Raw genomic sequence first — 13143 nt, 5'->3', positions numbered from 1 at the left:
GAAACACCTTACAATACAACAGCACACCACCAAATGTCAATTTGGAAATAACTTAGAAGTACCATACTTACTAAAGAAATCACTACGACATTAAGTACTGCCTAATTAGTTTTACTTGATGAGAACTGAGCATTATCTGGGGAAGAAGGCCATGAAATGCACCAGTAAAAGCCAGTAAGTGGACCTTGAGTACTTTTCATTTTTACTACAAAATCTGGGATTTTTTTGTGTCGCTTCCATAATTTGTGTATTAAGGTCTACTGGTGTTTTAACTTAACAGCAGACATCAAACACTCAGGTGGGATTAGGACCATTGATGATGCCCATAATTATTATAATTACTAGCAATCTTTTCTTCTAAGATGCTGATCACAGTCTGGACTGTGATCAGCATCTTAGAAGCTGCTGATCACAGTCTGGACTAAATGATGAATATAAGTAAGATTGTCGTCAATCAAACTAGTGCTGTTTTTGCAAAATTAACATCTCTTTAAGGATTAGGGAGAGAATGGTTGGCTGCATACTCAGGTGTTTTTTTTCCTCATATTGTCCACTTTATTTTCAACATTTGCTAAAGTGTGTAAGATTTACGGGATTAAGTGGCATCTAGTGGTGAGGACTGCAGGTTGCATCCAGCTGACCATTCTCCTGGTTTGAATTCCGTCAGTGTTTATTGTTCAGAAAGTTTTTACCTGGAGCCAAATTGTCCACAAAGGTGTCTTCCTCTCCAAAACAAATGGACCCAGTGATAAAAAGTGGCTAACGGTGGCTAAAGCGAAACTATGGATGGTCCTATCTGGAGCCACAGTTTGGTTTGTCCTTTCTGGGCTATTGCAGAAACACGGCGGTGCAACATGGTGATATCCATAGATGAGGACCCGCTTCCTATGTGGATATAAAAATATCATTCTAAAGCAAAAACATAATTCTTATTTTCTGGTGATTATACACTAAAGAAAACACACTTATTACATCATATTCCATCTCTGCCAGTAAAAATCCTACACACTGGACTTTTAAGTTTACTAAGCTCAAATCACAGAGTGCAGGTCACACTAAGTCCCCAGTTATGTTATTTCCTGTGAGTGGGGATGACAGTAACAAAAGGTATCGAGTCTGGCCCCTCCGGAGTATAAGAACAGACATAAGGGAGCCTGTGAGGCCTGTTGAGATCCAGCCGGGTGTCTTGCTGCAGTGCAGAGGGACGCACAGAATACCAAGAGGTCCTGAGTACATTGTGTTTGTGAGGGGAGACGAGGTAAACGGTGCAACCATCTGTCACCATCACACACATGCGCTCACGCTGAAGAAGCCCGTTTCAGAGATGCATGCACTTTTCTGAGACATACAGAGGAAAAATCCTGTACATCCTTTAAGAAAATACAGCTGCTTCCATTTAGACTAAACACAAAAACAGCAGTGTCTAATTATGCATGGCGATGAGAAAGAAACAGCTCTATCCCATCAGACTGAAGAGGACCAACAGCTGACTCCCTGCAGAACAATAAATGGGAATAAAACAACCATCTGCTGGTTCTGCAGCTATTTCTCCGATGACAAACGAACAGAGGACACCAGCCAACTCCCATTATACATGAGCAAGACAAACAGCCGTCTAAATTTAGGAACAAATACAACATTGTCAAAGAAACAGTGAATGCACACAGGAGCGAGGGGCGGCGGGAAGATCCTGGAGCCAAAGTCTTCCTCTGTCTGTCTGTGGGACAAAGACACCAAACTCCTCTTAAAAAAAAAACAAAAACAAAAAAAAAAAACACTGTACGAGCGTATGTTCTAGTTACATGTTGAATGACATCATCACTGATGCCAATATTAAATCAAACGCAGCCAGGTGTAGAAACAAATGTCCTTTATTTACAAACTATCAAAAAATGGCAGACTTTTCCCCAAAATGTGAAAAATACATTGACTCCTTGTTATTTATTGATTATGTATAAGTCTAAAACTATAGCACAATGTTCATGAGTACTGTACATTAACTTAAGACTGATGGCACTAAATTCATACTCCTGTTCCATTTGAGTCTGCAGGTGAAATGTACAGTGATGTGATATTATAAATTATAAACATATAAAACAATTTCCGAGGCAATGATACAGAAGCAACGTTTATAGACTGTTTTAAGAGGAATTTAACAACATAGCCAAATATGTTAACTGTTATTTCATGCATCTTGTTTACTTGTTTGAAGCTTCAAAAGACGAGTTAAACGCTCTAGTTTTCAGAAACCAAATCTTTGGTTATGTCTTAAGCCCCCCAGGCTATGAATGATTTGGGGGTGATGTGAGTTGCGTTGCTCCTCCATCATGGCCAACAAAGATATCAAGTAGTTCTTCTCATCAGCAGCACTTTAAATTTAACTTTAAGTGATAATGTTCAGGCTTTAAAAAAATAGATTTAAAATCTGTCCCTTCATAGATTCACCTCTCAGGAGAACACGGTTGTATGTTAAAAGGGAAGTGTTGAACTTCAAGAACTTCTTTCCGCAAACAAAAAAAAAAATTAAATCTTCTCAACAGCAACACAACTGCAAATTGAAATATTTGTTTTCATAGTGCGTACAAGCCATGTTCATAAATTCTTTACCTGATGCTTTTAGTTTCTTTTAGAGAAATGCATGAACGCAGACAGATAAAAAGGGACTTTGAATGTAAAATGATATTCATCTGCCCTGTAAAAATTATGAATACTGTAGATTTTCTTTTCTTCTTTTAAAAAAAACTGTTTTAAACATTTCATCAAATGCAAAAAAATTATGCAAAATGTCCAACATGGACACATTTCAGTCATCAGCATCGTCTAAAATCTGAGCATTTAAAAAACATTTTGGGCATGCTTCATCAAAGTATTTGGATTTTACCTTGGACTTTTACACTTTGGGGTTTCCTGCTGTTACTGAGGTGTGTTTAGGATTTTACAGAGTGTTCAAGTGAATCAAGTTTCTTCTTGACTGCCACAGTTTTGGGAAAAATACTCTAAAAGAAGGTTCTTCCTGCAGAGAAGTAACTCACATACCTGCGCTACATGGCTGTGTGGTGGATAACTGACTTTAATAGTATTTCAGGCAACATGTATGAAAGTGTAGAGCTGCCACACCAGGAAAAACAAAAACTAATATGTATCATATAATAACATGAAGTTTCTTGTTATAGCAAAACATTTTTCACAAGATATTTTCACATTATAACAAGAAACTTTTCTTGTATAGAAAGGAAACTGAATGTGAAGCGTTTCATGTTAATCAGGTTGTGTAGACGAACTATATTCCTCAATTTATTATCCAACAAGAGTTAAACAGGAGTTTCATGCCGTAACTTGAAATGTTTCATGTTACAATATAAATAGTATATTGTTATAACAAAAGTTTTTTTTCCTTCTTTTACAAGAGAAGTTTCTTGTTACTACAGGAAAATATCTTGTAAAATCGTGAAAAACATCTATTGTTATAACAAGAAACTTTTCATGATATTACCTGATACTGATCAGTTTTTGTTTTCCTGGCGTGGCAGCGCCACACTTCAGTAAACGTGTGAGAAAACAACTCCAATAGACATCTTGAACTCTTCCCTGAGCTGCAGTGCTGAGGCGTCACGCCCGTGCGATCCACCTGGGTCAGTGGCGGAGGCGGAAGCGAGCAAGGAGAGGGAGGTGATCAGACGAGTGACAGTGATTGGGCAGGCCGTTGACTTCCTCGAGCTCCGACTCGCCAACCAATGACAGCCTGCCCAGCAGCTGGAGGCCCCGCCCACCAGGAAATGAAGGAGGTGTGATGAAATCTTTGAAGAAGGAGAACAGGGGAAAACAAGAGAAAGAGATGGAGCGATAGCAGTGTGACAAGATTAAAGAAGACAGATAAAAAAAGGAAGGGGAGGAAAAAAGAAAAAAAGGGAAGAAGAGAAAAAGAAAGACAGGAGATAAGTTATAAGATAAGAGATGGTGAAGAACAGCAGATGGTGACCATAATACTTTTTGAAAACTGTCTCACAGTTTAAATCAGATTCTTCATCTTCTTTAGTTTAAATCACATATGTCCTGAGCTTGTACTTTATTTAGTGTTAGTGTTAAAACAGCTTTAATAAGGCATATATTTTAATTTGTTTAAATATTTTTCTCAATCGCAGACAAAAGGTTTGTAAGAGTAGTAAGGTATCTACAAAAAGCATCATTTTAGTATTCATGTCTAAACTTAGGCATCCAGATCAGTATCAATAATGGTAACACTGTGGTGAGGCATCGAGAAAGCGATTCTGTGTGTGTGTTTGTGTGTGTGTGTCAGTACCGGGAGTATACAGGATGTAATCCACTGTCAAGGCAGTGCGGGAGTGAGAGGTGGTGATCTCAGGTCTCCCATCAGCCTTCAGGTAGTGCTGGTAGGACGACTGCAGCTTCAGGCTGTGCTCGATCGTAGCTCTAAATACACACATAGAAACACACAGGGTTAGAGAAGACTGCAGAGCCTGCTTTACATTTATACTTCAGAGGTATTTATTCCACATTATTAAATCAAAATGACCAGAAACTTCTGAATGAGACTAATAAAGTTTTGACGCCTGCCTGAGGCACAGACAGATTTTGCTGATATAAAAGTGAATGAGCAAATTGTGATGGAGGCACATTTTCATGGGGAGATTAGACTTTTAATTTACAGGTTTTTGCAACCAGATGATGTGAGAATTCAACAATGGGTTCAAACTCTGAGAGGAATGAAGGGAGGAGAGAGAGGAGGAGAGAAAGAGAGCTGTTACCTGTGAAAAGCAGCAGCAGCTTTAGTGGCGAGATCTTCTACAGTCAGATTAGAGATCGCTCCTTCTACTGCTGAGAGAGAAAGAGAGTAGATCAGTGATGCCGCTCGACATTCAGCTGACACACTTTACAACAAACTAAACTCGAGTTAAACTGAGCATCCGACCTAAGCTGGATTAAATCACAACAAAACTCTAAACCACTCTTATTCTTAACAGGCCAGGAAACAGTCCGGGGCATAACCTACGAATAATGTGCTGTTTTCTCCGCTTCAGTCGCTTTAGAGGGGCTGTTAGGCAGATTTTGCTCCTCTGAACAGAGCTAGGCTATCAGTTACCCTCAGTTTCCAGTCTTTGTGCTAAGCTAGGCTAACCCCTGCTGTCTGTGGTTTCATATTTACTGTACAAACCTCAGAGTGATAATGGACTAAATTAGACTGCACAAGTAATAATCTGAAAGAATCTTGTCCTGAGCTTGAGTAGAACAAAAACACTACTAACTGGGCAGGACACAATGTCAAGCTCAGCTGATCTCAAACAGCCCAATCAACTGATGGAGCAGCTGATTGATGGAAGGAAGTTAGCTGATAGATCACATGATTGCAACCAATTGGCGAATCTCATTCAGGACGCCCTATTTAAACTGCTCTAGCCTGTCTACTGTTGCTGCTTCCTCTGCAAGCTGCTTTGCAACCTGCCTCCACCCCAAAAGGTATGAACCTGGCTAAAATGTTTTGGCTGGACACATTGTGACTAATCTCTCAAGACAGATTCTGCAATTTACATTGTAGAATCTGTCGGCAGCCCTGTCACAATGGAGGGGGCGGGGCCAAGACGTGCAGGTGTCCCCAGGAAATGTGTACCTACAGAAACAGCAAGCTCCGTGTCCATGGCGACCGCTCCACCCAAAACGCCATCTCGTCAACGTGAAAATTTTTTTTTTTTCCAGCGGATGTTACAGCATGATTGAGCTAACTGGAGTAGTTTTATGTCATATCCGACAACAGGAGGCTTTAAACAGATGACGTCCTGATGTTAGCTTTGCTAACTGTCCCTGTCAGCTGCAGCCACTGCTGCTTTATTGTGATTTCCCATAACTGAATAAATACCACACATAGCAACACAAAACTGCTTTGCTAGCTCAACCATGTTGTAACTAAGATATCCGCTGGAAAAAATATTTTTTTTCACGGACCGTTTATTGAGTTACTGAGTTACTACAGACACCGCTAACGGGGCTAACAGCTAATGGTTAGCCCAGCTAATCTACGATAACCATGTTATTAATTACAAAACGTGCACACAGAAATAGTAACGTTTGTTCAATTACTGTGTTTATGTGTTTTAGACTTAACAAACATCAGATTAGTCTACACGGTGATATAATGACGTGAAAAATGTGATATATAGCTAAACTCTGCTGGTTTTCTACCCGAAGTATTTGTAAACAACACGGCAAAGTGAAGGGGTTGAGCGATGGCCGAGGCCCCTGCACTTCCGTTAGTCGAAAAACTCCGGGCTGTGCCTCCAGAGGTAAAGGAAGAAAAAAAAGTGTTTTTTTTTTGTTTTGTTTTTACCGATGGATTTCCAGATTGCATTGTGACTGGTAAGACCCAATCAGAAAGCGAACATGAGTGTGTGCATCATCATTTCCATAAGTCTCTATTTCCACCCATGTTCAAACTAAAATAGGGTCAGCAGCATTTTCAAAGGTGTCTGTTTTAGTGGGTCCAAAATGCCACGCAGTGCGGACGCTTGGCTTAAATGTAGCGACAGTTTCAAAACAAAAATGTATTAGTGTGAATGTAGCCTCACACTGAACAAAGCTTAAATGTGTGCTTAGCTAAACTGCCTCCACTACATTAAAATAAATGAGTTTAAACAAGTGTTGGACTGTGAGCTGTGAGGTCTTAAATAAACTAAACCCTACAGTAAGTTGAGTTTAGTTCAGTGAGTGCACCTGTGGGGCTGCTGCAGGACTCAGCTGTGGGTTTCTTCTCGTACTGACACTTATAATTGATTCCCAACCTGTGAGACCAGGGTGGAGACGTGAGGAGACGAGGCTGACCTCTGGGAATGCTTTCCTGACCAGAGACCTGAAGACACAAACAACTAAGTCAGGCTTCGCTTTCACATACGATAAGTAAGCTCTTACAAACTTTATTAACTGATTAACCAACTAATCACTTATTCTGTTAACACTAATGGGTGTGTATCTCACCATACTGCTCTGCAGTCCTCTGTACTCCAGGCAGCCTGTGGTCAGGAAGCTGTACAGCGGACTCCAAGGTGTGGAGTTAAAATCCCCACACAGCACGACCGGATTGGTCAACCCGTCCTGACGGTGGGACAGCCGGCTGATCTCTGCCAATAGGATCGCCAGCTGGGCCAGTTTGATGTCCCCACGGCGAGGGTTGTACAGGAGGTGAGTGTTGGCAACACAGATGGAGGAGGAGGGATCTGATTGGCCCATCATGTTGTTGGGCTGCAGCAGCACAACCAATCCCACGTTGTCTCGGTCAAGGAGGGCGTCACCAGGGCGGAAGAACTCGACGGGATGGGAGGAGAGGAGCGACAGGCGGGAGGTTTTGAAGATAACTGCACAACCGTCGGGTTTCCTTCCTGTGCGCTTCTTGTACTCGCACTGGTAACCTGACACACACACACACACACACACACACACACACACACACACAAACACACACACTTTAATGAATATACAAATAAATAGTAAAGGCAGAAAACACTAAGTCATAGTGTTAAAGTAGAAGAATATTTACAGAAAAGGTTACAAATAAGAAAATACATTTGTGTACTTTAAACACACACACACCTACCTAGTGCCTGAAGAGCAGGTTTGAGCTGGTTTTCATAGTGATCCTCCTGGACTTCTTGAAGACACAGGATCTAGAAAAAGAGATTTTCCATCAAATCTTAGGTCTTTATCATCAAAGATATATATTGATGCTCTTCTGTATACTTTTGGTCTGGGGCTGTCGTTCATGGTTTGGGTAGACCCTCTATATACTTTAGCGTGACCTGCCGAGGGACTACAAATGCAAATTAGCTTAAAGGTCTAGGTTGTAGGATTTTAGTGGCATCTAGTGGTGGGGCTGCAGATTGCAACAAACTGCAACCTCTCCTGTGTGCCAAGTCTATAGCAGAACTACAGCGGCCAACCTAAAACACGAAAACGCAAATGGTCCTATCTAGAGCCAGTGTTTGGTTTGTCTGCTCTGGGCTACTGTGGAAACAACATGGCAGACACTGTGGGAGAAGACCTTAGCCATATGTAGATACAAACAGCTCAGATACAAGGTAAGGAAAGAACAACGACTCTTATTTTCAGGTGGATATAAACTAAACATTATTATAAACATGATATATCATTCTGCCAATAGATGCCCCTAAATCTGTCACACTGGACCTTTAAAGCTACAATCTGGCACAGGGCAATAAGTGACATGTAGGTTTTAAACCATGTCTGGTCCCTTTTAAATTAGTAAAAACAGTAGTCTGTCCACATACTTTTGACCACATAGTACATATCCTCCTGAATACAGTATGCTACATTCTGCTTGAACAGCCATCTTATTCCCACAGGGATCATCAAAGTGTCTTGAGCTCTAACTCACTCACATCAGCGTTGTACTGCTTTATCTCAGCCAGCAGGTTGGGCAGCCTGTGTTTCCACGGCAGGACGCCGGGGTTACAGTGTCTGTACAGGTAGGTGTTGTCCTCCAGCAGCTCCTGAGACAGGATGTTGTAGGACATCACTGAGAAGTCAAACGCTGTATTGTCCCCTGGTGGCTGGATGTCAGTACTGCAGGCAGGTGAGGCCTCCCAGTGTCTCTGAAGAGCTGAGGAGAGGAAGATAAAGGAAATAATTCAACCTCAGACTCATTAAATACCACAAAACCCAGGAGGCTTCATGTCCTAATGATTTACTAGATGTTATTTAATGATAAACTAGTGTCAACAGCGTCACAACAGTGTCCTCCTGATATATGTTTATGACATTCAGGTAGACATTAAAAATAAGCCCTTGACTCTAAGGATTTAAAGCCACTATGTGTAGATCTTTTATGTGATTTTATTTCATTGTTTTCTAAAGGCCTCAGACTGGCATTTGGGAAAATGACAGTCCGTCATCATAGCAGGTTCTTAATTAAACACACAGTAGTAAAAAATTACAATTACCACGGGATTTGATCATATGACTCCCTATCTGTTCCTGAGATATGACGGCCAAAAACGGCCAGAAAAGTGTTTCATGCTAAATAACATGATGTCACAGTGAATTTAATCGTTTACCTTTGGGAAATAAAATGTCATCACTTCATTGTTTTAACCTACTAGATATTTATGTGAAGTTTTGTCATTGTAAGTGTAAGAATTCTTGAGTTATGGTCAAAAACATTTTTTGTAATGTCTCACTGACCTTGACTTTTGACCTTCAACAACCAAAATTTGAGGTATCGTGTTTGCAAGAATAAGACAAAATCACAGTGACCTTGACCTTTGACTTATGACCACCAAAATCTTAACAGTTTATCGTCGAGTACAAGGGGACATTTGTGCCAAAATTCCCACAATGTGTTCATGAGATATTGCGTTCACAAGAGTGGGATGGACGGATGGACAGCCCAAAAACATTATGCCTCCAGCTACAGCTGGGTACACCCTGGACAGGTCGCCAGACTATCACAGGGCTGACACATAGAGACAGACGACCATTTGCATATTTTTGACACTTTTTTATGTCCACTGAAATGGATTATTTATTTAAAAACACCCAGAACAAAATGAACTAAAACCAAAGACTGCCTGTAAGGTGAAACTAAAAAACATTTAATCTGCTCAGTAAATGGTCAGCACTGTAGCAAACAGTATACAGATTGTAGTGAATAGTTGAAATGATGCCTTAGAAGAGTGAACTTACATTTCACTGGTTTAACGTCTTCCTGTTTTCTGACAGGCGGGCAGGTTCCAGGTGGAGGAGGCTGCCTGTCGGCTCCTGCAACCTGCCACGGGTTTGGGGGACGAGTGGTGCTGCAGGGCTGGGATGGAAGCCCCATCCGCTGCCCTCCATCACTGGCTCTGTCCTTTACCTGTCCCTGTGGTGGTGGTGGTGGTGGTTTCGTAGTCCTCCCACACCACCCTCCCTGCTGCTCTGCACCCCTGCCTTTGAACCAGGGGTTGGGTTTGTGCACTGGAACTTTATCCTGTTCAGGGTTTGATTTGGGGGTTTGAGTCCTCAAGCTCACAGGCTGTGAATCTTTATGTCCTCCTTGCTGATGTGTACACCTCCCTCTGTTCAAGGTTTCATCTTGACTAGCACTGTCTTTTCTCGGTCTGTCTCTACTCCCAGCTTTAGTCCTTTCTACAACTTTATCTCTGCTGTTTACCAAACTGACACCTTTTCCAGCTCCATTCTTCCCTCTGTCTCGACTTCCATCTTTGTTGCGGTAGTTTGGTTGAGGGCGGCTGCCTGCACTGGAATTCTGGTGATGGTGCTCCTTCTTGGAGCCTCCATCCTTGGCCTTGCCACCACTTGCGCCTGCTGCTCCTCCTCTGTTTTCCCTCTCTTCAGTGCCCCTCCTCTCCTCTGCACCTTTTCTCCGTTTGAGAGGAGGCTCTCTGTCAGGCCGCTCCATCATGAGACCAGCAGAGGTGGAGAACGAACACCAACTTCCACCAAAGTTACCTGGGCTAATGCTCTGAGGGTGTAACGTCCTACCAGAAAAGATCTGTTGGGCTACTGGGTAGGAGTGGGGGAGTCTAGGAGGCCAGGGGGAAAATCCCCGCACCAACCACCATGGAGGAGGAGCGGGGGTAAATTGGGGACGGTAGGAGGAGAAAGGGGAGGCACTGCTGCTCCTGAAGCCAGCCCTGCACAGAGCGGGACGGCTGCGAGAAAGAAAGAAGGAGCTGAAGGAGCTCAGCTGATGAAGGAACATCGGGTGGCTGAAGGGGGGAAAAGAAAGATATTAGAGGAGAGTCGATACAGAGAAAGACACTTCAATCTGCACAGCTCAAACAATAAGTTAATAAACATTTTGCAAACATTCAGGGCAGTAGCATATAATTGTAATATCTGTCAATATGTCAGTTTACTTTAAAAGTAACTGATTGCTATTATTATTATGCTCTAAACATTAGAAAATGGTAAAAGATTGTCACCACAAGTTCCCAAAGGCCAAGGGGTCAATTTCCAATAGCTTTTTGTGTCGATCAACACTCATAAACCACAAAGATACTCAGCTACAATTATATAAAAAAAGAAGAGCAGCAAATCCTCACATTTAAAAGCCTGAAACAAGTGAATTTTTGATATTTTGGCTTGTTAAAATTGTTGTATATTGATTTTCTGTAGGATGACTAATGATGTATTGACTAAGCCTTTCAGCCCTGTTACTACAGAAACAGTTGCGAGGAAGGTGATGGAATAAAGACAGAAGCGATGAGATAAACTACTGATAAAGGAGATGCTGTGTTTTGCTTTCTTTTTTCTATTTTCTTGGCCCTCTTCAAGTTGGTGCTGCAGGATAGCGGTCAAATAAGCTAAATTAGCAGCTTATTTTCGGCTATGTGGAGTTTAACAAGTTGAAACAATACACATGTAACGTTATTTAAAATGTGAATTTCGCTACAACAATGTTGACAACAAGGCTCAAACCCTTAGGTGACAAGACAAAGTTACGTTTGCGATAAATACTGTCGTGCTGTGAGAGTTGGTTGTTTTGAAAACATCAGTCAGTTTACTACCGTCAGCTGTTTTCTGCCCCATTGAACATGAACACAACTCTAATAATGCCGTTATTATTTGACCCTGAGCAGCTAGCTCACATTAACTTACTTCTCTCCGGAGGTGAAAGAGACATTCTTTATGTTTCCGCTCGGATACATCTACACAAATTATTATCAGTGATCATTATCGATGATTTAACTCGATGTGGGGCTGAATTCAAAACAAGCAGCAGATTGAGAGTCCCTTTCATATGACGTAACAGTAAACGTAAACTGAGCGCCGCGAAAACGGGTGCTGCCTTCAGGGACTATGGCTAAGCTCGTGTTTTCCAGAGTATTCAATAAAATGGTGATTCACGTGCGACTGGACTGTGACGCCGGACTTAATACAGGCATTATACCATAAAACAGGCTACATACACCACTCAGTGATACCTAGGACAAAATGAAGAAGAGGAAAAACATACCAATATCAACATAAGCAACGATAATTGCCGTTACAAACTGTTACGTAAAGCTAAAGACATACAACACCAATATTGGTTTTCTTTACCAGCGGCTTGCCTGCTAGTAACATACACAAAAAAGAAGCAATAGACTGTTTCATTTTTCCTTACTGTAAAGTCCAAGAAACGTCTCCTGCGAATTTCCCGACGTATGGGCTTTTAAAGTAACTAATTCCAACATTTCTGTAAGCTTTTAAAAGCAGCATCCTGTTCTCCCTCTCGCTGGAAGTTGTAGTCTTTTTGTTCGTTCCCTAGACTCGAATGCAACGATGCGAAATCAGTAAACGGACTACATCCAAGCCGGTACAGCGGAAATAGTGCCTGACTGGAAACGAACCTCACGACTACATTTTTTTTTTAAAAATCAAGAGCATCCTAAAATGTCACGACTTCATTTGTCGTTACGGCAAAAATCCACAAAATGCGTAATTAGATTAGAAATGAGTGTCACTGCGCTCTTTTTCCATTTTAAAGAGCTGCTGTGTTGAAGATAAGGATGGCGAAGTGAAAAGGTCATTGTACTTACGTAAAAGAGACCCTCTTCTAGAAGATGACGGTGCCGTTACAAAAACGGTTTCAAGAGAAAGGTCAGCTGCTAATGTGCGACATTTTCTGTCATTCGGTAACGTTAAACAAAGAGTAGCATTGTAAAGCTGGGAAACAGGTTTATTATCCGGATCGGTGGTGTTAGAGAGGAGGGGAGTCTGTACACATCCCCTCTCTCTCTCTCTCTGTCGCCTGTACAGTATGTGTAGTGTGTGTGTGTGTGTGTGTGTGTGTGTGTGTGTGTGTGTGTGAGAGAGAGAGAGAGAGAGAGAGAGAGAGAGAGAGATCCAGCCCCTCTCCCACATAAGTTTATTATGCTTTACTTAGTATGAAACCAAAACACATGAGCTCCCCACATCTTAATTATCACATTCCCATAGAAGATCAAAAATAAAGGGAGTGCAGGTTCCTAAGAACATAACTTGCACTTGCTTTAGCTTCCTCTTTATGAGCAGAAGGTTGACCTCTCTTTCACAGGACGGAAAAACACATTTTTAATGTAATATTTTTCATTCTCTGAGTGCTTATTTCCATGATAAAAATATTTACCTAGTTTTATTTACTTCTACCTAACCCTA

At 41.5% G+C, this 13143-nt stretch overlaps 1 protein-coding gene across 3 annotated transcripts; it reads right to left on the bottom strand.

The window, feature by feature from the left end:
* Window positions 1-1855: 1855 nt before the first annotated feature.
* Window positions 1856-12765, bottom strand: angel2 (angel homolog 2 (Drosophila)). 3 transcript variants are annotated; one of them, XM_033647836.2, is made up of 9 exons: window positions 12546-12765; window positions 9706-10730; window positions 8403-8623; window positions 7601-7670; window positions 6985-7415; window positions 6724-6859; window positions 4767-4836; window positions 4301-4431; window positions 1856-3797 (listed from the first exon to the last, which is right to left on the bottom strand). In XM_033647836.2, the coding sequence occupies exons 2-9, from the start codon at window positions 10721-10723 to the stop codon at window positions 3634-3636; spliced, it is 2241 nt and encodes a 746-aa protein (XP_033503727.2). In that variant the 5' UTR covers window positions 10724-10730; window positions 12546-12765; the 3' UTR covers window positions 1856-3633. The 3 variants fall into 3 exon arrangements, with proteins under 3 accessions (XP_033503727.2, XP_033503725.2, XP_033503726.2); XM_033647834.2 differs by lacking the exon at window positions 12546-12765 and adding an exon at window positions 11623-11764; XM_033647835.2 differs by lacking the exon at window positions 12546-12765 and adding an exon at window positions 11623-11764 and having other exon boundaries at window positions 4767-4833.
* Window positions 12766-13143: the final 378 nt, after the last annotated feature.

This window comes from Epinephelus lanceolatus, chromosome 13, assembly GCF_041903045.1.
Source record: "Epinephelus lanceolatus isolate andai-2023 chromosome 13, ASM4190304v1, whole genome shotgun sequence".
NCBI classification, from domain to species: domain Eukaryota; kingdom Metazoa; phylum Chordata; class Actinopteri; order Perciformes; family Serranidae; genus Epinephelus; species Epinephelus lanceolatus.
Note: the sequence above shows the minus strand (reverse complement) of the source record. Positions and strands in the feature narration are given on the sequence as shown.